Source organism: Anolis carolinensis, chromosome 1, assembly GCF_035594765.1.
Source record: "Anolis carolinensis isolate JA03-04 chromosome 1, rAnoCar3.1.pri, whole genome shotgun sequence".
Classification (NCBI taxonomy): Eukaryota; Metazoa; Chordata; class Lepidosauria; order Squamata; family Dactyloidae; genus Anolis; species Anolis carolinensis.
Genome location: NC_085841.1, coordinates 218078196 through 218106157, shown reverse-complemented (window position 1 = coordinate 218106157; position 27962 = coordinate 218078196). Strand labels below are relative to the sequence as shown.

The 27962-nt window shown below is 37.9% G+C and overlaps 1 protein-coding gene and 1 long non-coding RNA gene across 5 annotated transcripts in view; one reads left to right on the top strand and one right to left on the bottom strand.

Moving 5' to 3' along the window:
• Positions 1 to 27962, top strand: part of tank (TRAF family member associated NFKB activator) — a 62859-nt gene that overhangs the window by 19696 nt on the left and 15201 nt on the right. For 3 of the 4 annotated variants that reach the window (XM_062965270.1, XM_008119139.2, XM_008119137.3), the window contains exons 2-5: positions 5283 to 5441; positions 9890 to 9989; positions 13564 to 13697; positions 26619 to 26798. In XM_062965270.1, the coding sequence (XP_062821340.1) occupies positions 5343 to 5441; positions 9890 to 9989; positions 13564 to 13697; positions 26619 to 26798 (513 nt within the window). In that variant the 5' untranslated portion in view covers positions 5283 to 5342. The remainder of the gene's footprint in view (positions 1 to 5282; positions 5442 to 9889; positions 9990 to 13563; positions 13698 to 26618; positions 26799 to 27962) is intronic. The other variant, XM_008119140.3, reaches the window with a different exon arrangement.
• LOC134294389 (uncharacterized) lies at positions 9924 to 27788 on the bottom strand. Its single transcript, XR_010001311.1, has 3 exons — positions 27349 to 27788; positions 13421 to 13507; positions 9924 to 10391 (listed from the first exon to the last, which is right to left on the bottom strand). It is a non-coding gene; the product is annotated as an uncharacterized LOC134294389 (long non-coding RNA).

Genomic DNA, 27962 nt, shown 5'->3' with positions numbered 1-27962 from the left:
TCTCCCTTGTCCCATGTACAGTGAAACATGGTGATGAGAGATGCTTTCTGAAAGCCACTTATTTGATTTAATGGCAATTGATGATAGAATGGGATATTGCTGTATTTGTGTAGGATTCAAATACAATATAAAAAGAAGCATCCTCATCCTTAGGATTTTGTCATAACTTTCTAGGCCTATGGTTTCAAATTTTGGGAAAGCCCTTTCTCATTACATATTGCGTATTTATTTGTGAGTCCTTTCCCATGTAACTTCAATGGTACTTGTACTCCTTGCGATTGTGAAACAGATCTGTTCTTTGTTTCACTTCTGAAGTGAGCATTTGTTGTTGTGTACTTTCTAGCCAAAGGTGAAGCCATCACTTTAAGGTTACTATAAGGGGGTTTCTTGGCAAGATTTGTTTCGTTGCCTTTGTCTGGTTTCTAATGTCATAGTCCAACTCCCAAGGACACTAATTTTCTGCTCTGGAGAGGCATAGGTTCCCCATACCTTATTTATAGAAATGCTATAGCAACCCAATTGACTATATTAAGGACTTATTATGATTTGATTCTAAGAATCAAGGCTTTGCTTGGAAAGATGTTTGGAACATATCCAAGCCTATATGCTACCAGTATCTATTTGCATATTTTCAACATATATGAAATAGGTTGCCAGGAGAGAGGTAAGATTGTTTTTGTGCATGTCAACTCGGAAGTAAGTCCATTCTGTGTGTTAATGTCAAGGTAAGTGATTGTGAGGTGGCAGTCCAAATCTTTCTAAGTATCATGGATTGTTAAATTCAAAATCCTAGGTACCATTACTAGGTAGGAAGACTTACTGAGCCTAATGAATTTTACTTTTGAGTAAACCTATTTTATTACTAAGCTTTATAAATCCTGCAGAAGGGAATCTACTTGCCTGTGTCAGGGGGCTACTATAGCTTGCAGAAATTGTTAAAGGCTCCTTAAGTAATAATAATAGTTTTCCCTTGAGGATAAATAGAAAAGCAAAAGACTGTTAGTGCCAAAGTTGACTCTGTTTAAATTAGAAATTTGTCACGTTTAATTAATTATGTTCTGGAAGCTGTTGTTGTTTGTTTGGTTTTAGATCTGAGGAAAGATAATTGGATTTGGTTTTGTGTATAGCATTCAATCTCAGACTGAAGAGAATGGCAAAGTTTTGAACTGAACAGGGAAGAAAGAATGTTGAGTATATATTAGCTTTTATTAATAGCCATTGCACTGGAAGGTCTCTTACATTTGAGGGAATTATTGTGATAATTGCATCTTGAATATATGTCTTTACAAAACCTAAAAGCTGTTTGCAGGTTTAACTGGTAGATGAACTAACTGGAATTGTGTTGGATCCTTGCCCTTCATGACTTGCTACAAAACCCCAGGCTGAGTGGATAGAGGGAGGCACAATATTAGCATGCTTAAAAGTAGCAGCTGTAAAACCATTGCTAAAAAAAAGTCCACCATGGATTTCGCTATGTCTGCCAATCACAAATATGCCATTTTTAGGCGAGGTATGTTGTGGTTTTCCAGCTTTATAGACTTCTGGATGAGACTAACGATCTAGATCCATTTCAATCTGGTACAGAGACAGATATGTCTTTGGTTGTTGTGGTGGACAACCTACAAGACATAATGCACAGGGGGACATGTACCTGTTGGTTCTACTGGACTTTTCAAAAGTTTGTGATCCCATAAGCCATGATATCATTCTGGGCCAGCTTGCTGGAATGGGACTGTTTTACAGTGGTTTTGCACCTTCCTAGAGGGGCGAACCCAGATTGTGGTCCTGGGGGACCAATGTTCAAGCATTTGACCATCAGCCTGTAGAGTTCCTCAGGGTTCTGCCCACATACTATTTAACATTATCATGAAACTGTTGTCCAGTGCTTGGGATCAGGCACCACTAGTATACTTATGATACTTGGCTTTATTACTTCTTCCCACCTCAGTCCTAGGAAGTTGCTTTGATCCTGGACCCATGCCTATCATTATTAATCATTTGGCTGAGAATGAACAAATTGACACTTAATCTAAACAAAACAGAGGTCCTCCTGGTCAGTCAGAAGACAGATCAAGGAATGGGAATTCAGCTTATGTTGGATGGGTTTTCAATCCCCTTAAAAACACAGGTCTACAGCTTAGATGTACAGTAGAGTCTCACTTATCCAACACTCGCTTATCCAACGTTCTGGATTATCCAATGCATTTTTGTAGTCAATGTTTTCAATACATTGTGATATTTTGGTGCTAAATTCGTAAATACAGTAATTACTATGTAGCATTACTGCATATTGAACTACTTTTTCTGTCAAATTTGTTGTATAACATGATGTTTTGGTGCTTAATTTGTAAAATCATAACCTAATTTGATGTTTAATAGGCTTCTCCTTAATCTCTCTTTATTATCCAACATATTCGCTTATCCAACGTTCTGCCGGCCCGTTTATGTTGGATAAGTGAGACTCTGCTGTACTCCTAAATTCAGTTATGAGCCTGGGAACTCATGTCCAGGAATTCCTTTGTACAATTAAAACTTTGTATCATCTGCACCCATTCATTGAGAAGCCAGCCCTGGCCCCAGTGACACGTATCTTAGTTACATTTCATTTGGATTAGTGTAAAACCCTCTATAGAATCACAGAATCCTAGAGTTGGAAAATCCAGTCCAACCCCCTGCAAGAAGCAGGAAAATCTCATTCAAAGCACCCCCGACAGATGGCCATCCAGCCTCTGCTTAAAAGCCTCTAAAGAAGGAGCCTCCACCACACTCCGGGGCAGAGAGTTCCACTGCTGAACAGCTCTCACAGTGAGGAAGTTCTTCCTGATGTTCAGGTGGAATCTCCTTTTCTGTAGTTTGAAGCATCCTAGTCTCCAGGGCAGCACTATGTGGCACTACATTTGAAGAATCTTTGGAAACACCAACTGGTACAAAGAATTGCAGCTCAATTGTTTACCAGGGATGACAGCAGAGGATACTCAATAGGCCCATTTGACTGCCAGTCTGGTCCTGGACACAGTTCAAAATACTCTTATAAAACCGTATATGGCTCAGTTCCAGAGTATTTGAAGGATCTTAAATCTTCCATATGAGCCTGCCTGTGTTTTGATGTCTTTGGCGGAGACACTTCTCTCTTTCCCACCCTTCTCACAGTTATTGTGGATTATGTAGGACCTCTCTTCTCCTGCTTTTTCAGAAGCTGCTGCAAGCTCTGCAAGCTCCTCTCCTCCCTACTGAAGGCTTGAACTGGGGAAAGTGTGGGATGTAAACAATAACAATAGCAACAACAATAATAGCTCTGGTTAACTGATAAAAGAGGCCACACTTGAGTGTTTTGTATTTTTAACACTTTTGGTTCCAGTGTTGCATGTTTGTTGTGTTTGAAAAGTTTGTTTTTCCTTCTGATAGGAGTAACAAGTCTAAATTGCTAAATTGTAAATTATCGCACTTCATTATTTCAAAGAGGTATCTCAACAGTGGTATTTGTAATATGTAAATGGATTGATTGATTAAACTCAGTTATTCAAATCATTAAAATCTAGTAGTAATTTTTTTAAAAAAATCATTGATTAACAATTTCAGTATATACTGACTTCATAGCATCAAGTCTGTGGATCCCGTGTCTATGTGTCCCTAATGGGGTGGTATACAATGGGCTGGATTTGGACTAAGGTAATTGAACTTAATCTCCATTAACACTGATTACTAACTTGTCCCACTGATTTCAGTGGGATGTAAATTCAACTTAGTCTATAGTCTAAATCTAAACATGCAGTGAGGCTTGGGACTTCTAGATTAATTCCACCAACCTGGGGAGAGCGCGGGTAAGCTCCCTCTATTAACTCCAGCTCCCCATGTGGGGACACTAGAGAAGCCTCCCACAAGGATGGTAAAAACATCAAAACATCCACCCTTGCAGACAGCCAATTCTCTCACACCAGAAGCAAAATTCAGTTTCCCAAGTCACTCCTGACATGAAAAAAAAAAGGGAAAGGAAGTTTTCATTATGTAATTTCAATTCATGAAGAATAGTTCAGGTCCAGCCTATCTTTGTGATCACATTTTCTACTACGAAACTGTGTGAACTTTAACATCTGCTGGGGAGGTCCTTCTCTCACTCCCACCGCCGTCCCAAACACGGTTAGTGGGGAAGAGGGAGAGGGCCTTCTCAGTGGTGGCCCCCCGGCTCTGGAACTTCTTCCTGAGAGAAATTACATTAGCCCCTACTTTGGCCACATTCCGAAAAGACCTGAAAACCCGGTTACTTCAATGTGCTTTTTACTAATTCAGCACAATTTGACGGAATCCTTTTACCTCCACTTATACTCAACCATTGCATTTTATTACTGGCCCATCTTATTAGTGACTTTGCAGTATATTGCACATGTATAATTTATTGCCGTGCCTCCAATTTTTGAACATTCTCATTGCACCTGGCTATTGGTTATTGGTTATTGGTTATCGGTTGTTGCTGAGTTTATACTTTTATGCTTTTTATATGTTTTTATGTATTAGTTCAGGAGCCTCCAATAGCACAGTGTGTTAAAGCACTGAACTGCTTAACTTGCAGGCGGAAAGGTCACAGGTTTGAATCTGGGGAGCGGAGTGAGTGCCCACTGTTAGCCCCAGCTTCTGCCAACCTAGCAGTTTAAAAACATGCAAATGTGAGTAGATCAATAGGTACCACTCCAGCGGGAAGGTAACGGCGCTCCATGCAGTCATGCCAGCCACATGACCTTGGAGGTGTCTACAGACAACACCGGCTCTTCGGCTTAGAAATGGAGATGAGCACCAACCCCCAGAGTCAGACACGACTGGACTTAACATCAGGGGAAACCTTTACCTTTCTATGTATTAGTTCATTGTAATTGAAAGCCTCTTACATTGTTGTATTTTATTGTTGCATTACTGGCCTTGGTCCCCATGTAAGCCGCCCCGAGTCCCTTCAGGGAGATGGGGCGGGATATAAGAATAAAGTTGTTGTTGTTGTTGTTGTTGTTGTTGTTTATTATAACATTAAAGTACAAGTGTAATCATACTGAGTTTGCAGTCACCATAACCTTGTATCATAGGCTGTTTAAGACAGGGATAGTACACCATGTCCTTTCTGAATGTTTTGTCTCATGAGTGTCAGGTGACAGTTGATAGTCATTGATTAAGGCAAATGTACTGCAAAACATCAGGAAAGCACTCATTGTCTTCCTGTAGATTAGGAAAAAATGGTTCTAGCTAGGAGTGACCAAATAGCTGCATTGTATCCTGAACGTCTCCCTCCTTTTTTTCAGTAATTTGATCCTATCTGCTGCATTCACAGTTTCTTCAGTGATGAGACATTGCTGGGAAGTATGGATAAAAATATTGCAGATCAGCTTAATAAGGCCTATGAAGCCTTCCGGCAAGCATGCATGGATAGAGACTCGGCTGTGAAAGAGCTCAAGCAAAAGGTGTGTGTCTGTTTCATACTCTTAATGCTACCAGTTAAGATTGTGTTTATGACAGCATTCACAGAAAGGATGATTCAAATTTCACACACAACAGAAGTGTTCAGTGTCGTTCGATAATTCCGGGGATATTCTGTTGATTATCTGCAATGATCTTGCACTTACAGGTGTGAAGCTGTGCTATGCAGCTTGTGTGTCATCAGCTATCAAATTGAATTTTATCCTTGTCGAGGGCAGATTGCTTCATATTTTTGCTGTGAAGAGGCCTAAAAATTATACTTTTACTGTTACTATGGCTGCCTCTAACGTGTGCTGCACCTGGCAAGAGGCAAAGCACAGTGTCCATGGTAGTCTTCCTGGTTTCTAGGAGAAAGCACTAAGTACATTGGCCCTTGGGAACTTCTATGGTTGATGCATCACTTCAAAAGAGCTGGGTTACATGAAAATATTGGTACTAAAACATACTGTATCATGGAATTTATTTTAGAGAAATCATTAACCGTGTGCCTTGGGGACAAAACTGTAACTCGGTGGTAAAGCATAGGGCAAACCAGAAGGTTATATAGCAGCAGTTCTCAACCTGGGGTCCCCAGATGTTTTTGGCCTACAACTCCCAGAAATCCCAGCCAGTTTATCAGCTGTTAGGATTTCTGGGAGTTGAAGGCCAAAAACATCTGGGGACCCCAGGTTGAGAACCACTGGATTAAGGCTTAGCCTCCCTTAATTGGAAACTGTTCCATAAAGGATACAATGCATTCTCTTGTAGAATTGGAAACCCCTGACTACCTCATAAACAGAACAGTGTACAGAGTATCTTACTGAATAAAAATAGTTTCCATGTAAGTTATGAGCTCCTTTCCCCCAAAATTGTACTAGTCAGCTTGCCATCATATCACCAGTTTTATAAATGCTTCCACGTTGGATTGATACCAGTCCTTTTTATTAGTCAGCTTGCCCACACATTTGGATACAATAATAAGCCATTATTCCAATGGATACTGCCTGGATAAGGCATGGTTTAGCAGAATATGCTCAACTATAAACTTTCAATTTGTAGTTTGTTTATTGCAGCATGCCATAGCTATAAGATGTGATTTGTTCTTAGTGTATGACTCTTGTCTCTCTAAGAAGAGGCAACCTAGAATATCAGGATTGGATAGCATAATGCTGAGAGACATAAGCAGGAGACTGCTATGATTTTCATAGAATTATAGAATTGGGAGAGACCACAAGGGCCTTCCAGTCTACCCCTTGCCATGCAGGAAGACACAATCAAAGCACTCCTGACAGATGACCATCCAACCTCTATTTTAAAACTTCCAAAAGAAACTCCATAGTACTTAGAGGCAGTATATTCCATTGTCAAACAACTTTTACCATCAGGTTTTTCCTAATGTTTAGGTGGAATCTCTTCTTATAGTTTGAATCCATTGCTCCATGTAATAGTCTATAGCAGGGTCCCCAAACTAAGGCCTGTGGGCCTGATGCGGCCCTCCAAGGTCATTTACCTGGCCCCCACCCTCAGTTTTAGACTTAGGCTCACCCAGAGTCTGAAATGACTTGAAGACACACAGCAACAACAATTCTAATTAACTTGACTATCTCACTGGCCAGAAGCAGCCCCACACTTCCCATTGATATCCTGATAAGTTTATGTTGGTTAAAATTGTTTTTATTTTTAAATATTGTATTGTTCTTTCATTGTTGGGTTTGTTTTTTTTCGCACTAGAAATAAGACATGTGCAGTACGCATAGGAATTTGTTCGTTTTTTTTCAAATGATAATTCGGCCCCTCAACAGTCTGAAGGACCAGCCCTCTGCTTAAAAAGTTTGAGGACCCTTGGTCTATAGAACATAAGAAACCAAGCTTCTTTCCTCTTCAATATGACATCCTTTCAAGTATTTAAACAAGGTTATCTTGTCCCCTCTTAACCGTCTCTTCTTCAAGCTAAACACACCAAGCTACCTAAGCCACTCCGACTACAGCTTTGCTTCCAGACCTTTTGTCATTTTGGTCACTGTTCTCTGGATATGTTCCAGGTTTTCAGTATCCTCCTTGAATTCTAATGCCTTGCTGGTGGGCTTTCTTACAGCCTGATCATTTGGTGAACAGTATTTCTAAAGAGATAAGCTCTTGGTTTGATCCAGCAGTTCTTCCATTCTTCTGATTATTTAAATTGCTGTTTGGCCACTTGTTTAGCTAGTCTTCGAAGATCAGAGCTGTGTCGAATGCGTCGAAGCCAGAGTCATCCCTGCCAGATGGTGCTGTATGCAGATGGATGTTTGGTTGTCAAGTATATCTTCTAGTCATTAACTTGTTGCTGCCATCTGACTCTAAAAGAATTATTTGTGCACGCTGGCTGTCAAAAGCATCTTCTCTTCTGTCTGTTTTAGCTGTCATGCCTGTGCTCTGTACAGAAGTGTTGACAAGACTTTGCTGTTGCACATTTTCAATTTGGGTCTCAGCAATGTGTGTCTCTTTCCCACTCCTATACACTGGCCGCTTCTTTTCTGGAATGCACTGGCCTCTTTGGCTTTTTAATGGGCTAACAATTCAACAATTGTTTGTTGCTTCACTTTGAATCTGTTTAGAGGTAGATTTATTTCCCAGCATTTCACATTCCTCTTACTTAAATAATAATAATAATAATAATTTTATTTTTATACCCTGCCACCATCTCCCCAGAGGGACTCGGGGCGGCTCACAGATATAAAACAAGCATACAATGGTATCAAATACAAAAAACACACAAATAAAATTAAAAGGCATAAAATAAAAGCACAGTCATTATAAAACACATGATAAAACACAGCAGTAAAATCATACAATGGACTGGGCAAAGTGCACTGAGTGAAACTTGTAAACATGAAGGAAGTTAAGGTGCTATAAGATCATGGGGAGAACCTTAAACTGGGGTGAAAGCTATGGTTTTCAAGATGCTAAAGAATCAGGATAGTTGGGGGTCAAATCATGGCATTGCCCTTATCCCACCCACCAAAACCACTAATCTGCTTGCATGATAGCGATGGGAAGTGTGGCAGTCCAGATGTTGTTGGACTGCAGTTTTCATCAGCTTTGTCCAGATAGATAACTTAATAGTGAGGCTTGACAAAAGTTGCAATCCAACAATATCTGGAGCATCACACATTTCCCCTTCTTTACTGGGAATAATTAAATATCATAACATGAGATGTTATCTCGGAGCCCATTATTGGAAGCTCTTGTACAATCAATGTCTAAGAGGTGAACTCTATCTAGCCAAGTAACTTTGTGGGCCCCATGTAGTCAGACTAACCTACCTAGGGAAAATAATAGGGTGGAATGAAATTATACATGCCATCCTGAGCTTTGGACAAAAAAAGGAATCTCCCACAATTAAAATAAACTAGACATATTGTATATCTAACATAAAAGGAACCTGACTGAATCAAATGGACCCAACTTATTACTTACTTACTTAGGCGATCCCTCGTTGTCTGAGTATGATGGCCCTCCAAGTGTAGTGTCTTGGCACTGGGTATGTAGGTGACTGTGGAGTCCTATTCTTGACCCGCATGTTCTTCTACAGTGAGGGCATCTGTTTTCAGATGGAAGGCGGTCCCAGTCAGGGTTGACTTGTTGTGCCTTCCTTTTGGCATGTTTCTCTCTTTCGCCCTCCATTCGTGCACTGCTGGTCACAGCTGACCTCCAGTTGGAGCGCTCAAGAACCAGGGCTTCCCAGTCCTCAGTGTCTATGCCACAGTTTTTGAGGTTAGCGTTAAGCCCATCTTTAAATCTCTTTTCCTGCCCACCAACAGTCTGCTTTTCATCCTTGAGTTGAGGATATAGTAACTGCTTTGGGAGACGGTGATCGGACATTCAGACAATGTGGCCGTTCCAGTGGAGTTGATGTCGTAGGAGCATCGCTTCAGTGCTGGTGCCCATGAAACAGTCTCAAGCAGAACATGAGATAAGTTGCATATCCTTGCTGGCATTCAGTGGCCAGTTGGCAAGTTTAAGGATCATATGATCACATGAAGATCCCATGCTGGATGGGACTAAACACATATTCGGTTCCTGCAGTAGCTCACCAAATATGTATACAAAGCCTACAAGTAAGGCAGGAGTGCAGTGGCACCTTCTACTCATGCTCCCCAGCAAACGACATTGAGAGGCATATTACCTCAAGTACTGGATGCCATCCGACTAATAGCTGTTGGTAGCCATTTCTCTGTGAATGTAATCAGCTCTTTTTAAAGAGCCTTCAAACTTTAAGGCATTTCTACATCCAGTGTGACAGTGAAGTTCATATTTAAACTACTCGTTGTCACAACAAAGTCAAGTATCATACCATATGGATTTCTGGACATTAAGCATGGTTGCTGATGCTATGGTAAATGCATGTTCTGTACTTATCAAAGATAAAACCTCTCATCGACACAAATTCGTTCTGATGAATTTGTCTTTGCAGACAGACAGCTATGAAAAGCAAATAAGTGAACAAAAGGAAAAAATCACATTTCTAACAAACATCACTGCAAAACTTAAATCACAGTTGGCTGCCAATAGAGGTAAGTGTTCTGTTTTGTTGGAGGGTGGGTGTTAATCCAGAAATAGTTTTTAGTTTTGAATATGTTTTTACGGATTTTAACTGAATTTTTAAAAAGCAATGATATTTAATTCTGTTTTAATGTTTGTATATTTGTAGATTTTAAACTGTATTGAAATGCTTTTTATGAAAGCCTCTTTGCTCTCTTTGTGGAGAGAAAACGTGGGGTATAAATAACAACAACAACAACAACAATAATAAAATATTCAAATGCCTCTGGATGTTCCCAATAGTAAACAGCACAAACCTCCCTTTTAAACCATGCATTTGAGCAACAACAAACTACAAGAGCCATCAGGACTTACTGTTAGCTAATTCCATTGAGGTAGTGGGTGTTCATGTTTCAGTCCCGAGAGCGTCTATGCTGAAATACAAAAGAAGAAAAAGTATTCTGCTGCAGACCTGCCTGCAAATTGTATCCAGTGGTTTCAGTTCTGGAATACACTGTAGAAAGAAAGGACAGTAACTGCTTTACCTTTGTTAGCTTAGGGCGACCTAATGAATTTTGTGGGGGTTTTTTAGGCATGGAAATTTCAGAAGTGGTTTTGCTAGATCTTCTTTTGACATATAGCCTGTATCACCTGGTATTCATTGGCAGTCTTCCATCCAAATATTAACCAGATCAGACAAGTGTCTTCATGATATTGAGGCCAAGTGCACAGTTAAAACTGACATGGAGGATCAAATTGCAGGTCTTGATGGGTTCTAATTAGACATAGCTATTTTCAACTTTTCCAGGTTTGTAGTGAAAGTAGAGATGATGAATTGTGACTTCACTTTACACTAGAAATGAAGGATAGGTCTGGTACTAAATTGGATTTCCTGAACACATCTAGCTGGATTCTTTGTTGCCAGCCTAGGATTGACATGTGCAGGATTGGGTGGATGGCTGTGTTAGAGTGGGAAGGTCAGTGCCATTTGCTGCCCCATTCTGTTCTTTCCACCTTCTTTTCAACTTGTCCCTTCATTCATAAAATTGATTAGGTTAGACCTGTGGTTCCCCAGGTATTTTGTCCTACAACTCCCAGAAATCCCAGCCAGTTTAGCTGTTAGGATTTCTGAGAGTTGAAGGCCAAAATATCTGGTTGAGAACTACTGGTTTAGGCCCTAGAGCAGGGGTCCCCAAACTAAGGCCCGGGGGCCGGATGCGGCCCATCGAAGCTATTTATCCGGCCCCCATGGCACAAGGGCAGAAGGGGGTTGGACTAAGTGACCCAAGGGGCCTCTTCTTCTCTTACAACCATTATTATTATTATTATTATTATTATTATTATTATTATTATTGTTATTAGTTTATTGTATGACACAGCAAACAAGATAGATATGCTGGATTTCGTATCACAAAATCACAAGTCAAACCGTTCCCAAGTGTCTAGGACTGTGTGATGTATTTATTATTATGATTATTATTAACATTGAGGCTGGGTGGCCATCTGTCAGGGCTGCTTTGCTTGTGCTTTCAGTGCACAAAAGCAGAAGGGGGTTGGACTAAATGGCCCAAAGGCTCTCTTCCAACCCTCTTTTTTATTATTATTATTATTATTGTTGTTGTTGTTGTTGTTAATTTTATTATTATTATTATTATTATTATTATTATTATTAGTTTATTGTATGACACAGGAAACAAGATAGATATGCTGGATTTCGTATCACAAAATCACAAGTCGAACACTTCCCAAGTGTCTAGGACCGTGTGATCTATTGTTGTTATTATTATTATTATTATTATTATATTGCTTGGTGGCCAACTATAGTCCAGCCCTCCAACGGTCCGAAGGATCGTGAACTGGCCCCCTGTTTAAAAAGTTTGGGGACCCCTGCCCTAGAGTATGGTTTTGGAATGTCCTAAAAAGATATTTGAAACATACTTGTATGTGTTCCTGCACACGTGTGAACACTTCACCTCAACAATAACAGATGTTTTTAAAAACAACCTTTAGAGGCAATGTACATAGCTTGCTAGCAGAGGAAGAATTACACTATGTAACATGATTTTTGTTCCTGAGTGATAAATGTCATTTCCTAATCGGCTCTATCATAAAAACATGGAAAAAGTTTATTAAACTGCAAAAACCTTATTTTGTGAGACATCCTGCAGCACATTTTGCTATAGTTTTTCAATGAATATCTCATAGAGTCTCAACAAATTCAACATAGTTTGTGGTAGCCACAAAAACAAAGTTTGTCAAGCAAAACAACTACTTTCAAAGTACTGTAAATACCACACAATTAAACAGGAAATAATACTTTTAAACCAGGAACAGAACATTTTTTAAAATTTTGTTACATCTTTAAATATTTTTGGGACTAGGTATTTGTACAAGTTTATGTTGTCTTGAGTTTCTACAGGTAGTTTATGTAACTAAAGGACTTTGGCATTTAGTGTAGTAGTTGGGAAGTTAAGCAGGGGGAGCTCAAAGCATACGTAGAATTGCAGCAACAGTTTGGATTGAGAAAAAGATTAGAAGCCAGATGCTGAAAAGGAAGGATTCTGTCCTTAGTATGTCCTGATCTCTTGCGTTTCTTCAAAAGTCAGTCTATTATTTACTAAGGTTCAGAGCAGAATTCATAAAAGGGACTATTTTGACTACAACTCTCGGACTCCCCTCAGCTCGGAGAATTGTGAGGGTAAGTTGTTAAGAGAACAACTTCTACAAGCGTTGCCTCAGGACCCAGATTTGGAAACCTAACCTCTGATTTGAGAAGCAATTAATGGCTTCTGGTTGTGATTATTCAGGCAGGAGGAAAAAGCAAGTTGCATATATTTGCAGATGCTTTTTAAAAATTGCTGTCACTTCATATATTGGTTCTGGATTCATACCCCATGGCTCTCATTAAATTCTGCTTCCAGGCAAGGAGGCTATGTGGGGGCAGATGGGGGAGGACAGATGAATAGAGAAAAGGGAAGTGCGACAAGCTAAAAATAAAGGGTGGGGAAGTTGACATTGAAGAGAAAAGAAGAACAAGGAATGAAGGAAACATATTCAAGGGTAGCTGTGTTGGCCATGACATGAAATAAAGCAAAATCCATAATTCACAAAAGACCCATAAATTTATTGGCCAACGAAAATGCACAAACTACACTGGTTTCTTCATTTAGTATGATTCTAATCTGGTATAATTCATCAGGCATAATTTTTAACATTTTTTGCTTGACAAAGAAGTCCGTAGAGCTTTGAAAGCTTGCATGACAAATGAAGGGTTTAGATCAGTGGTTCTCAACCTGTGGGTCCCCAGATGTTTTGGCCTTCAACTCCCAGAAATCCTAACAGCTGGTAAACTGGCTGGGATTTCTGGAAGTTGTAAGCCAAAACATCTGGGGACCCACATATTGAGAACCACTGGTTTAGAAAGTTTGGGGAAATTTATAAATGAAAAAAGCACTTCACTTACCATGGCATTGTTCTGTCCCTAGATGATATCTCTTAAGACTGTAATGCAATTCACAGTTAAGTGTGCTTGGGTCCTAAAGCGAAACTCCTGTAAAAACAGATTGTATGGTAGTAAGTTGATTTATCTGTTCAAACATTTTCTAGACCATCCTTCTGGCACCAAAGTCACTGTACCAGAAGATAGCGAAACAAGAAGAAATGGCACTTTACCAAATTTAGATTGTGATCAGCTCCGTGAAAAGTTGAAGCTGGCAATGCAGAGAGAGAAGCTTTTAAAGGTATGATGCTTTTTACAAGGTAAGTAAAGGTAAAGGTTTCCCCCTGACATTAAGTCCAGTCGTGTCTGACTCTGGGGGTTAGTGCTCATCTCCATTTCTAAGCCGAAGAGCCAGCGTTGTCTGTAGACACCTCCAAGGTCATGTGGCCGGCATGACTGCATGGCATGCCATTACCTTCCTGCCATAGCGGTACCTATTGATCTACTCACAACTGCTGGATTGGCAGAAGCTGGGGCTAACAGCGGGAGCTCACTCCACTCACCGGATTCGAACCTGTGACCTTTCGGTCCGCAAGTTCAGGATCTCAGCGCTTTAACATGCTGTGCCATCGGGGACTCCTTTTACAGGGTACGGGTTTTAAAAACGTAAATGAGAGCACACTTAACACCTCTATTTAAATCTCATGATAGTCCAGGAATGAGCAAAATGTGGTCCAGGGACTGCTCCATGATTGATTTTGCAGTCCTTAGCTCCTCTGGACTCCATGGACTTCTCTGGCCAAGCAAAAATCTAAAGTGTGTTTTCTGGAAATGTCCAAAGGTTGCAATCTGATGTTTCAATTATTTCCAGTGCTCCTGCACCCAGATCCATGCAAGAAGAAAAGTGTAAATTAACATTCACACTTCCTGTTTTTCAAAAGTGCACTTCCATTCCCTTTTTGTCTCTTGCCATTTTAGTAATAAATGTGCCCTTTATTTAGCAGGTCTCAGAAAATGTGTATCTGAAACCTGCTGCCATTTCCCACACTATGATCTGCCTTTATTTATTGTTTTGTTTTTTTTAAAGAAATTTATTAAATTTTTTATATTACACCCAAAGAGTGAGAACAACCAAGGTATAGAAAAGTAGGAAAAAGAGAGAAAGATAAAAGTCTACATTCTACAAAAATATACCAACACACACTAAAAAAAAATGTGGAGGAAAAAAAAAGACTTCCATTCCATCTTCTTGGATAATATTTTCTTATTATTCAGTAATATTTTTTCTTGCTAAGAAAAAAAAATAGCAAAATTGTCTCCCGTAATCTTCATTTTCTCAAATTATCCAGATAGTCCTGAAGATCATCCCAATTTGTTCTTTTCATTGTCTTGCCTGTATTTTTCTTCAACAAAAAAGTCAATTCGTCCATGTCCTTTATTTCTCTTATCTTCTCCACCCACTCCTCAATTGGAGGGGCTGATTGCTGTTTCCATTCTCTAGCGAAAACAATTCTAGCGGAAGTTGTAATATAAGTAAAAAGTTTATCTTCTTGTTCCGTCAATTGTAAGTCTAAATCTGTAAATCCTAATAGATAATACTCTGGTTTTCTTATAAATGTTCTTTTTAAAATCTTTTGTGATTCTTCATGAATCTTCATTCAAAACTTTGTTGCTTCTTTGCAAGTCCACCACATGTGATAGAAGGAGCCAACTTGTTCTTTACATTTCCAGCACTTATCAGAAACTGTTTTATACATTTTAGCTAATTGTTTCGGTGTCAAATCCATTACATGTGTATATTTTAATTTTTTGTTCCACATTTGTTCCCATTCTTTCATTTGAACTGGTCTTCTTAAATTTTGGGCCCATTTTATCATACAATTTTTAACCTGTTCCATTTCAGTCCGCCAGGTAAGTAATATATTATAAATATTTGATATTACTTTCTTTTCTAATTTTAAAATCCTATCCCAAGTCACCTCTTCCCAACTAAAACCTAATTTTTTATCTTGATTATAATAATCTTTGATTTGCATATAATGTAACCAAGTAATATTAGGGAATTTTTGTTTTAGTTCCTCATACGTTTTAATATTATTTGTACTTTTATTTAACAAATCTCTATAGGTTGGCCATTTTCTCCATCCTAAAAGTCTTCTTTGGTGCGCTTCCATAGGGGAGATCCATAAAGGTGTTTTAGAATAAAGTCGTTTTTTATATTTTTGCCAAACTCTTAATAGGGATGCTCTCACAAAATGATTGCCAATTTTTTTTCCTTTTTTTCTCTTTCATACCATAAATAGGCATGCCATCCTACTCTTAAGTCTTTCCCTTCTATATTTAAAAAGTCTTCTTTATTCAATAATATCCAATCTTTTATCCATGTCATAGCACATGCATCGTGGTATGCCTTAAAGTCTGGGAGGCCCAGACCCCCTCTATTTTTCTTATCAATCAAATTATCATATTTTATTCTTGGTCTTCCTCCGGCCCATATAAATTTTAGAATTTCTTTTCTCCATTTTATAAAGAGTGATTGACTTCTAATTATCGGGAGGTTTTGAAAAAGAAACATCAATTTCGGTAGTATATTAATCTTAACTAATGATATGCGGCCTAATAATGACAACTTCAAATAAGTCCATTTTTGTAAATCCTTCTGTATTTTTTTCCAGGTTTCTTCATAATTATTCTTTAACAATTGTCCATTTTTAGTCATTATCCATACTCCTAAATACTTAAATTTCTTAACTATTTCCAGGCCTGTTTGTTTTTTAATCATGTTCTGTTTTTTCTTCTCTATATTCTTCGTTAGTAATTTCGTTTTTAACTTATTAACTTTAAATCCTGCAACTGCTCCATATTCTTTTATTTTCTGCATCCATCTTATTATATTTTTACTTGGGTCTTCCATTATCCCAAGTACATCGTCTGCAAAGGCTCTTATCTGATATTCATATTTACCAACTTTAGATCCCTTAATCGTTTGATCTTCTCTTATTGCTTTCATTAATGGCTCTAATGACATTATAAATATCAATGGTGACAAGGGACATCCTTGTCCAGTTCCCTTAAGTATATTTATTTATTGTGACAGGATCAAATTTGCCCAATCCAAGGATTTATGTGCCCTTCCTTCCTTCCGCTGCAAGAATATATTTATTAGATTTATATTCTACTTTGTAGTCCAAAATGGCTGTTTTTAAAACACACACACACAAAATGGAACTAACTGCCAAAACATAACCAAATTTCAAAATATATTTAGTAAAAAAGTAAAGTGCCCATTGGTAGCAAGTCCCTCATTGGCCATTTAATTACCAATAATCTGCTGGAGTCATTACCAAGCAACTAAACAAGAAGAGGGAAAGGAGGCAGCTGGTTATAGAGATTGGGATTAGTTATAGAGAAATCTTGCTTATGCTCTTGACTTGTTGCTGCTGATGCTGTTGGTAATAATATTAGTACAATTATAATGTATGGTAATAATAGTATAATTAGTAGTACTAATTCAACTTACTAAACGACTTTTTTAAAAAACAACAAGATTTCCTACAAACTTATTAACTGTGGATTGTTTTATCTAAAAGTGTTATTACCATAACACTTAGCCCCTAAAAGTGTTATAACCATAATCTTAAGTTGGTGGTCCTTTAAACACAATAACTTCAAACTATGAATTGCAAAGCTGTCTAGTTTCCATAAAGTATAGTTAAGACTAACTGCAATGTAAGGGCTAGATGACATGTTAACTTCAGTTAATCAAAGAAAATGAGGCAAAAACTTCTGAAATTCTAACCAGCTGCATGAGAAAACGAAAGCATTAGATAGAAATATGTGACTCTAAAGCCCATGAGATTAAATTATATCCAAATATAGACAGTGGGTGCACGTTATTGCTTCCCTTTCTACTATTAAGCATGATCAAAATTCAAATATGAAGCTGTGCATACCATGGTGACCCAATAGGATTTCCATGTTATCCTTTTTAACCAAAGTGTTGAAGTTTCCTATGTGTCTAAAAGATGAGAGATCTCGTTGCAGCAAACATGCAGAACTACTGTGGGAGGAACTGGGATGATAGCGTGGGTACAAACTGCCTGACATAAAGATGAATGATGCAAGGGTTTTTTTAGGTGCTCTTGCTTTGCTTTAGGTTTTTATCATTCATCGCAGTATGCATTCCAGTTCAATTAAGTAATTAAGAATAAGCTTTTAATAGCAGTACAAGCTAGAAGCAAGATTAGTTGTCGATTTGGGATGTTGGGGAAACTCAGCTCTTTTTTATATTTACATGTCTGTGTGCTTTAAAATTACATGTTGTTATCCAGAGTGTTGGTTTTACATACAGTTCGCCGTAAAACTGAAAACATATATACCTCTTATAAGTTCATGGCTTCATTATATGTCAGTATTGTCATAATTATCGATCTATTTAAAACTGCTTTCATCCTTGAAAACCTGGCTTTTCACATTTCTTTTTGTGCCTCATTTTTAGTGTTGTTTACTAACTATTAATAAGCTATTGATGACCTCTCAACCTCTGAGGATGGCTGTCATAGATGTGGCGAAACATCAGGAGAGAATGCTTCTGGAACATGGCCATACAGCCTGGAAAACTCACAACAACCCTATTGATAAGCTTCTCCGAAATGACAGAAAATTAATCTTTTCTTATACAGACAAATGTCTTTACACATAAATGTCTTTGGATATACAGTATACAAGTCCATTGTGCTCAAATTTGCTCTATAGGTAGTCTTAGTCATACATTTTCAGCGTCTGTATGCCATCCTGCAGTATTCAAACCAATTCTGGTGTTGTTTTATTGTTTGTGAAACATGGACTCTTCTTCCAAGAGTCTATATTGCAAGATTCCAAGACAATCTCTCTTTTAAGGAGAACTCAACACAAGATCCTGTCTTTGGCAACAGAGCTGTATTGTATACCTCTTCTCTTTTGTGTGTGTGTGTGTGTGTGTCAGAAGTGACTTGAGAAACTGCAAGTCGCTTCTGGTGTGAGAGAATTGGCTGTCTGCAAGGATATTGCCCAGAGGACGCCCGGATGTTTTTGATGTTTTTACCATCCTTGTGGGAGGCTTCTCTCATGTCCCCGCATGGAGCTAGAGCTGATAGAAGGAGCTCTCCGTGCTCTCCCCAGGTGGGATTCGAACCGGCAACCTTCATGTCAGCAACCCAACCTTCAAGTCATCAGTCCTGTTGCACAAGGGTTGAACCCACTGTGCTATTGGGGTTCCTTCTATTTTGTTGAGCTTCATTTTGCTGGGTTTTTAATGTGTTTTTCTGTAGATCTTACGCTTAACTTCATCTGGAACGGATTGCAAGATCTGTCTGTAGAAATTGAGCTAGGAACATTGCATTTCTGTCAGTTCAGCAATCTTTTAATCAAAGTACCTATTTTGTCAAATTAGTGACAGTTGGTAATTATGTTGTAAAAATCTAATTTGAGAGCAAGGTAGTCTCTCCTTCACAACAACATTTACAATTACTACTTCACAAATGTGAAACTGGAAATAAAATAGAAAGTGCCATAAGAGAAGGAGGCTGCTGGTTTCAGAGGGGTTTGATGTTGGGTTGGCGTAGTACCTACTGAAATCAGTGGTCTCATCTCCTGATGCCGTATTTGTCTTTCGTTTCCAGACACAGAGCTACTGAGCTGACTTACTATGATAATATCACTGAATAGTGGGAATCCTTTTTTTCTTTCATATTTTTTCATTTTTAAGGCTAAACAAGATCTGTTCCTACTCTAGACTATTCAGTGGTTCTTTTTAGTTCTTCTCATGCTTAGCTATCTAAGGCCCCTTCCACACAGCTGAATAAAATCACACATTATCTGCTTTGAACTGGAATATATGGCAGTATGGACTCAGATAACCCAGTTTAAAGCAGATATTGTGGGTTTTCTGCCTTGATATTCTGGGTTATATGGCTGTGTCGAAAGGCCCTGTGTGGAAGAGATTCAGGTTAGTTCTAGTGTATACTCTCAGAAATACTGTATGTGTCATGAGCGGTCTATACATATGAGAACAAGTCGCCCTATCCTCAACAGCTCTTCTCTGGTTTTGCAGACTCAAGGCTGTTGCTTTACTTCTATCTATCCATGCACTATCCTGATTGAGTCTATCCGCACAAAATTTTGTGTGTGTGTGTGTGTGTGTATACACACATACACACGCATTTGTTGTATACCTTCCGGTCATTTTTGACTTACAGTAACCCAAAGGCAAACTCGTCACTGGGTTTTTAGGAGCAGAGAGTGTGATTCGCTCAGGGTTTCCATGGACATCACAATCTCCAGAGTTGTAGTCCAATACTCAAGCCACTGCACCACACTGACTCTCATTCTAAATATTGTATTTCTTCAATTCTAAGATACTTTTTCTTATATAAAAAAGTAAAGGTTTCCCCTGACGTTAAGTCCAGTCATGTCTGACTCTGGGGGTTGGTGCTCATCTCCATTTCTAAGCCGAAGAGCCGGCGTTGTCCGTAGACACCTTCAAGGTCATGTGGCCGGCATGACTGCATGGAGCGCCGTTACCTTCCCGCCGGAGCAGTACCTATTGATCTACTCACATTGGCATGTTTTCGAACTGCTAGGTTGGCAGAAGCTGGAGCTAACAGCGGCCGCTCATGCCACTCCCGGGGTTTGAACCTGGGACCTTTTGGTCTGCAAGTTCAGCAGCTCAGCGCTTTAACACACTACCGTATATGAAATCTCTAAAAATGGGCTGGGGTGCGTCTTAGAATCCCAGGTGTATTTTATGGATTTTTGTTGGTGGTGGTGATATGTTATATCAACTGCAGAATGTGCGTGTGTGCGCATGTGCATATGAGGAGGTGCATGCATGGGAACCTCTACTATTCAGTATTTTGAGGCCAGTAGCAATATATTTGTTTGAAAATAGCTGTAATCTTTCTTTGAAATGTCTCAAAAGCTTTTAAAGATTTGATATTGTCAAAGCTGTTTGTGTGAAGAAAATTTTAAAATGAGAATCACATTCTTGATAAATTTAGAGTAAGCTATCTGGTGTAGCATTTATTCTCTCTCAATCTCTCTCTCTCTCTCTCTCTCTCTCTCTCTCTCCCCCCCCCCCCCCCCCGGTAGCTAATGGGAATGGTTTTGCTCATTAGCTACAAGTGTACAGACTAAAGCTTTCTTTCCTGGAAACTTACCTGGTGCTACTTGGTTGTGAATGGCTCAGCAGCTGTCATTGGTCCATAGACCATCACTTTGCATAGCACTGATCTGGAATAAATTGTGATTTGCCTGCATCTTGTGGAATACACCAAGCCTTGATGTGAAATAGGAAGATTATGGTGCAAACTGTTTATAACGATGCTACTCAAAGTGACAGCCCATAGACCAGTGACAACCTGGGAGCTGTAGATTTGTGGTCTCTAGGTGGCCAGGAAAGAAAGAAGTTGTTTATGTCCATTTGTGGACACAAGTCTCCAGAACTTAGAGAAAACAACCTGTCTTCCACAGCAAGTAGTTTAAGAAGCACTGATTTAGAGCCATCAGATTTAGCCTGTATCCTTTTCTTTTCAGGCTTGAGAAGGGAAACATGTCATTTTCCTTGGATGGACAGCTTAGAGTTGAAAATGTATTCCTTTAACTTTTCAGGGTTCATATTACTGAAATATAGATGATGGTTTATGTCACGTTTGTTGCTTTCCCATTGGAAAATAGATTGATATGTTATATCATGTTTATTTATATCTAATTTTTGTTATTCTTTGGTCTGTCTTATTCAGAGGTTTAGATCTTCTGAGGAGGCCGTGCTCAGTCCCACCTCCTTTGCAAGTGTGACTGGTGGGGACGAGAGACAGGGCCTTCTCAGTGGTGGCTCCTTGGCTCTGGACCTCTCTCCCCAGTAAGATTAGATCAGCACCCTCCCTCTTGTCCTTCAGAAAGGAAACAAAGACATAGTTGCGAGACCAAGCATTTGGCCAGAAAAGTAATACAATGCAAAAAACAAATAGGGAATATGCAATTGACCATTGGAATGGCCTGGTTTTCGATTTTGGATCATATGATTTTAATGTTTATATTAGGTGTTTTAATGCTATGTCTTCCTGTCTAAATGTTGTTTATATCGTATGTTTAATGGTTTTGTTGATTTTAACGTATAGTTATATGTTTCTTGCTTTAAATGTGTGATTTGGTTTACATATATGTTAAGCATTGAATTTTGCCATTATTATGTTGTAAACCACTTTGAGTCCCCCCAGGGGTGATAAAAACGGTATATAAATACAGCAAATAAATAAATAAATAATTATATAGTTTTAGGTTGTCTGTTGTATTTGATTCATTTAGTATTTATTTGTTTTGGCATTGAACGTTTGCCAATTTGTTACATTGTTGGAAATCGCCCTGAGTTCCCTCAAAGAGATGGGGCGGGTTATAAATAAAGTTTGTTGTTGTTGTTGTTGTCGTCGTCGTCGTCGTCGTTGTCGTCAGGCTTTTCAGAAGACATTGACAGTCATAGATAACTGCTAGAAACAGAACAAAATATAAATCATCTAGATGTATGGCTTGAAACAAGTCATTTTCTAGTAAGCTTAACAAGTTGGGCATCAATCCAACACAAATACAGTAGAGTCTCACTTATCCAACATAAACGGGCCGGCAGAACGTTGGATAAGTGAATATACAGTAAATCTTTCTTTCATGCTGCTGTTTTGTATGGTCTTCAATTTGCATAGTGTATAAGAAGAACCAAAAAAGTAAAGATTGATCCCTACAATGAGAATCACACAGTCTAAAATTGAACACAGAAAAGGCAATCTAAGGACAGGAAAAGATAGAGGCAAGGGAGAAAATAGCATTCAGTTACTTGTATTTCATTTCAGATTCTTTAGAGAATGATCCAACTTAGAGCGTTGGGCATAAAATCTTCCCAGTGGGCTTTCAGGTAGGAATTGAAAGAAGAAAAAAATCTGTATCACAAAGGTGTTCCAGAAAGCAAATCTGAAACAGGAAGGCCATGAGCAGATATATGTTTCCCTCTTTTTTTTTCTTTTTATCTCCATTTTTCCTTTTTGCTGCTTCAACTGTTTTAGCCCCAGCATCATTTTCTCTTACACACTTGAATTCTATCCAGTTTTTGCTCCACACCCAAATTGCTTTCTGTTTGTCATCTTTCCAGAATTGTCAGCACTAACTTTTGACCTTTTCTTTTTCTTCTTAAAAAAAGCCATAGCTTGTACTGAAACACACCTTTTCTCTGTTGATTTTGTTTACTCTTTATTTCCTGTTGAATATTCAGTTAGCTTGTGTACAGGCGATAATAGTACATTGGATTTTAGCATTTATATGGATAGACTCAAGCAGTCTTGCAAATAACAAGGAAAGGGAACAAGCATCAGTAAACAAAGGAAAGGAAAATATTAACGGTAAACATTGGGCGAGGAGAAGGGAATGTTTTGCGAACGAATGAAATCTGCATTCTCTTATAGGAGACACTTAATGGTCAGTTTATTCTCTGTAAGTTTTTAAGAAACAAGCTATCTGAGCATTGTTTACTACTCTCATTTGCTTTCCTCTACTCCGCCCTCCCGCATTCTCTCCAGCTATTTATTTAATTAACGTACAAATGTGAACAAAATATAGTCCTAATATAGTATTTTTAGAGTGGTAAAATAGATTATTTCCTTCTAGCTACATCCCAGTTTATCCCTGGAGCGATTTGGCTGCTCCTCATTTTGTTTTACTCTTATCTATAACAAATTTGTAGTAAATCTTCTCTGGGCAATCCCTCCCCCCAAAAAATACATGTGAAGATAAAAGAATAGAAAACATGGAGGTCTGCTTTCTGACATTTAAGTATACAAATGTGGAGCTCTGTATTCTCTATGAATTTATGCAGGCTTATCCAACATAAGTCTCGCTTATCCAACATAAATGGGTTGGCAGAACCTTGGATAAGTGAAAATGTTGGATAATAAGGAAGGATTAAGGAAAAACCTATTAAACATCAAATTAGGTTATGATTTTACAAATTAAGCATTAAAACATGTTTTACAACAATCAACAGAAAAAAGCAGTTCAACACACGCTAATGTTCTGTAGTAATTACTATATTTACGAATTTAGCACCAAAACATCGCAATGTATTAAAACGTTGACTACAAAAACACTGACTATTAAAAGGCCGACTGTGTTGGATAATACAGAACTTTGGGTAAGCGAAGGTTGGATAAGGGAGACTCATTTTTAAAATTTGAATATTGTAAGCCACATTTGGAGAACATGCGAGGTCCAGGTGTATTTCTGGCAGGCAGGAGGCATCAATGTTGTCCTTGTATTAAGTGGTAACACTGAATTGTGGTATGGGGATGAACAGTAGTGTATTTTCCCCCATGTAAACCCTGGCTTCTGACTTTTTCTTTTTTTTCTTTTTTCCAACATGGGAGTAACTATGCTGTAGTCCTTCCAAACTCACAAAAATGACATGAGAGAAACCAGAGAGTAATTGAACAGGGTTTTTTAAAATAATAATAATAATAATAATAATAATAATAATAACAACAACAACAACAACAACAACAACTTTATTTTTATATCCTGCCTCCATCTCCCCAAAGGGACTCGGGGCAGCTTACATGGGGACAGGCCCAGGTGAATACAGACAATATATAAACACAACATATAAAAACAAATCAATAAAACATATTAGAGACACATTTACAGTAAAACATACTTGGATAAAAACCTGGGTAGACTCCTAAAAATGAACTGGGCCAGAAAAAGTGCATATAGTGTAGATTGTAAACTGGGAGAGAGGTAGATACCCGGAACTGTTATCCAGATAAGGTGGAATGATGAGTGGAAACATCAGTAGGTTCAACATTTTATGAATGATTTTATGTTAGGATGGTGTTTTAACAATGTTGTAAGCTGCCTTGGGTCCAACTGGAGAAAAACAGGGTAAAATTGCCTGAAATAAATAAAATAAAATAAGTAAAACGGCCCTTGGAGGGGCTATTTCTACCCTTAAAATTGTGATGCATTTCAGGGCCTTTCCACAGTCATATAACCCAGAATATTAAGGCTGGAAATCCCACAATATCTGCTTTGAACTGGGTTATCTGAGTCCACACTGCCATTGCCATATATCTGAGTTCAAAGCAAATATTGTGGGATTTCCTGCCTTGATATTCTGGGTTATATGGCTGTGTGGAAGGGCCCTCAGATAGACCAGTCACCATTCTTTTGGTATCATTTTATTTTTTATCATGTTTAGAGTGTTAATTTAATTTTTGTGTCTGTATTTTCTGATATTTTATTTTGCTTTGCTGTTTTATTTGGGCTTGGCCCCATGTAAGCCACCCCGAGTTCCTTCAGGGAGATGGAGGCAGGGTATAAAAATAAAGTATTATTATTATTATTATTATTATTATTATTATTATTATTATTATTACTAGATGAAAGACTACTTTTCCCCATAGTATCATTTTATGTTGTGTTTCTGTATGTGCCTTCAAGTCACCTGTCGACTTTTGGTGACCCCATGAGTTTCATAAGGTTTTCTTAGTACTCAGAGGTAGTTTTACCAGTTTTTTTTTCTGAAATATACCCTACAGTGCCAGGTGCACCCACTTAGAATTAGGTTCCACTGAGCAGATAAATGAATGTAGGATTGCAATCTCAATAATTGTTTTTCCCCGCAAAATCAAAATATGAAAAATAACAAGTTTGTTTCAGATGTATTGGCTATCGTTGAATGTCTCCTGTTGCTTTGCAGAAGCTAGAAATTTTGACTTGGCATTGTCATTGTCATTTCCCATTTACTCTGTAATATGTCTGTATCTGTCAGTCTATCCAGTGTGATTTTAATCAGACACACTGGCTTCATGACTGTTCTTTTCACAGTAAAATGATGGCAGCCTTGCATCTATTTAAGCTGGAATCTTCGTCTCTCAGAAATGGACAATTTTGTTGCTTCTTGTATAATTACAACTTTGGCTACCCTTTTTTTCCTTGCTGGAGGTTTCCCCATTTTTTGTACAGACATTCATCGTATGCAGTATATTAATAATAACTTCACAATGTAGGAAAGAAGTAGTTTTAAAAAAAAACATCAATTTCTTTATCTTTGAAGCTTTATAGCTTGCGTCTTGCATATCCCTAAATTATTAATTGCTAAATAGCTGCATTGTTGTTGCAGAAATTACAGTCCTTGAAGACTATTGTCACCTCCTTTAAATGCACTTCCCCTTGATTCTAGCACATTCGTAAACTAATTAATATTAGTGAATAGAGTACATAAATTAAATAAGACAACATCTCTTGCATTTATAAGTACTAATATGAGTGCCATTGGCGTGAGTCTTTTATATATCCAAAACAGTACAGGGTTATTTTGAATAATGGTCCAGAGGGAGACTTAGTCGCATGTTGCAGTAAATGGTTTTTAATTATTTCAGCCTAACCTAATAGTAGTGAGTACAGGATTGATTTTATTTAGCAATTTTAAAGGAAGCCAGATTGGATCTTGCCAAATGCCAGCATAGACCCATATCCTTTATCTCAAAGTGGACAGCTCGTTCTGAGAAACTCAAAAGCATGATGTGAGGACAATAACATACTAGAGGTGATCTATGGTAGATCTAGCACCCATTTGACATCTTTATCCCCCCCCCCTCATAATTTTGATTAACCCTTTTTCAAAAGCCATTATGTGGTGGCAATTGCCAAACGTGGTGGATAATTCCATACTTTCCATTGTACAATGTGTGGGGAAATATCTTCAATCTGGTTTTCATGTTAGATGAGCCTGGATTTGTTTTCTCCGCATCATGTATTATTTTATATTCTTCTGTCTTATCTTCCCTCCATATTTTCTGAATTAACAAACCCCTGGCATCGTTATTTTTGCTTACTTAAACTCCGTCATCCTTTAGTTGCCCTTTTCCGTACATTCTCCAGTCTGACAACATAGTATCCAGAACTGTGTATCAAATTCCTATCATGTTTGCAGCATAAATTTATGTAAAGGCATTTTGATATTAGTACGATTTGAAGGGAGGGGTGTTCAGTATCTTTCTTAAAGATCCCTAACATGAAATTTGCCTTTCTCGCAGCTTTTTCACAGATTGCAATGTTTAATTTAGCCGACAACAGTCTATTCTGTAATAGCATTCCACAAACTCAGAGAATCGACCAACTGTTTTGTTTTCCTCCCTTGTTTTAGGAACAATTGGAGAGTGAGAGTGTAAAATTAAAACAAACCGAAGATGAGAATAATTTAAAGGAAAAGAAATTTGAAGCTATTATCACCATCAAAGAAGATGAAATAAGACATCTGAAAAAGCAGCTAAAAGAAATAAATGAAGCACAAAATTTCATGCAAGTTCCAAGATATGAAAAAGAGGTAACAATCTTAAAAGAGGGATTCAAATATTTGCAAATAATATTGGGTGCAATAATAGATATGAAAGATGTGTAACTGACTTATGGAATGGCCAGGACTAAGCCTATGGATCACGTGATTTACCCTGTTGAATGGAGTTAATTGCTTTTAATTGTTTTTAATTGTATTTTAACATTTTATTAAATTTAAATAGTTGTTTTTGTACTTTATTTTTAAAGGCATTTAATTGTTGCCATGTTGTAAAGCCACCTTTAGTCCCCTCTGGGGTTGAGAAAGGCAGGGTAAAAGTACCGTAAATAAATACTAATAAATAAATAAATATCTAAATCTCTCTCTTTCTCTGTAGTTCACATAATATCATTTGCAGGGGATCTTAATATCATATGATATAAATTAGTTTCCTAGACCATAAATTAAATACACTTTGTGCTCTTGAGGATATCCATACCTTTTTTCCTCCAACCCCAGTTAGGTGCAGCTATCTTTTGGACATCAATATTACTTGGTTGTGTATATTTGGTAAAGAGTAAATGCCAAGTGGTCTTCTTACCTTGTGGTTGTGAACACCATTTCAGAAAGCAAACGCACAACCTGCCTTGCCTGCTTTTCCTTCTAAAACCGTAGTGGCTACACTTGCCAGGAAACTTTTCACATTTTGAAAGCCACACAAAAGGTAGATTATTGTTAACAACTTTAGTTGTTGGCTTTACAATAAAACGCCCATGTAATACTGGGCTAATCCACAAGGTGGTACTCAAATATAATAACTGCTTTCCATGTCTGGTTAAAAATGTTTACTGAAGAATGTGACACACAATTTTAATGGTATTTTTCTACTGGAAGGGAAATGTGTCTATATGCATACAATAAATATATATATCGATCAACATTAGTTCTCCTGTCTGTCAGCATATGCTTCAGAAATGGTTGTAGGAAATATAATACAAAGCTAAAATGTGTGAAAAAGGATTGAATAATAAAAGCTCATACTAAAAAGAAATGTATTACTGAAAAATTACAGAAAACGTATTTAAAAGGTATGAACTATTGGAGTTTCCTAAGTTACAAATTTATAAACAATTTACAGCATGACTGGTACTTCCCAGTTAATGCAGTATCAAGCATCTAAATACTTTAGGCATGTTAAATGAGAAAGTGGTATAT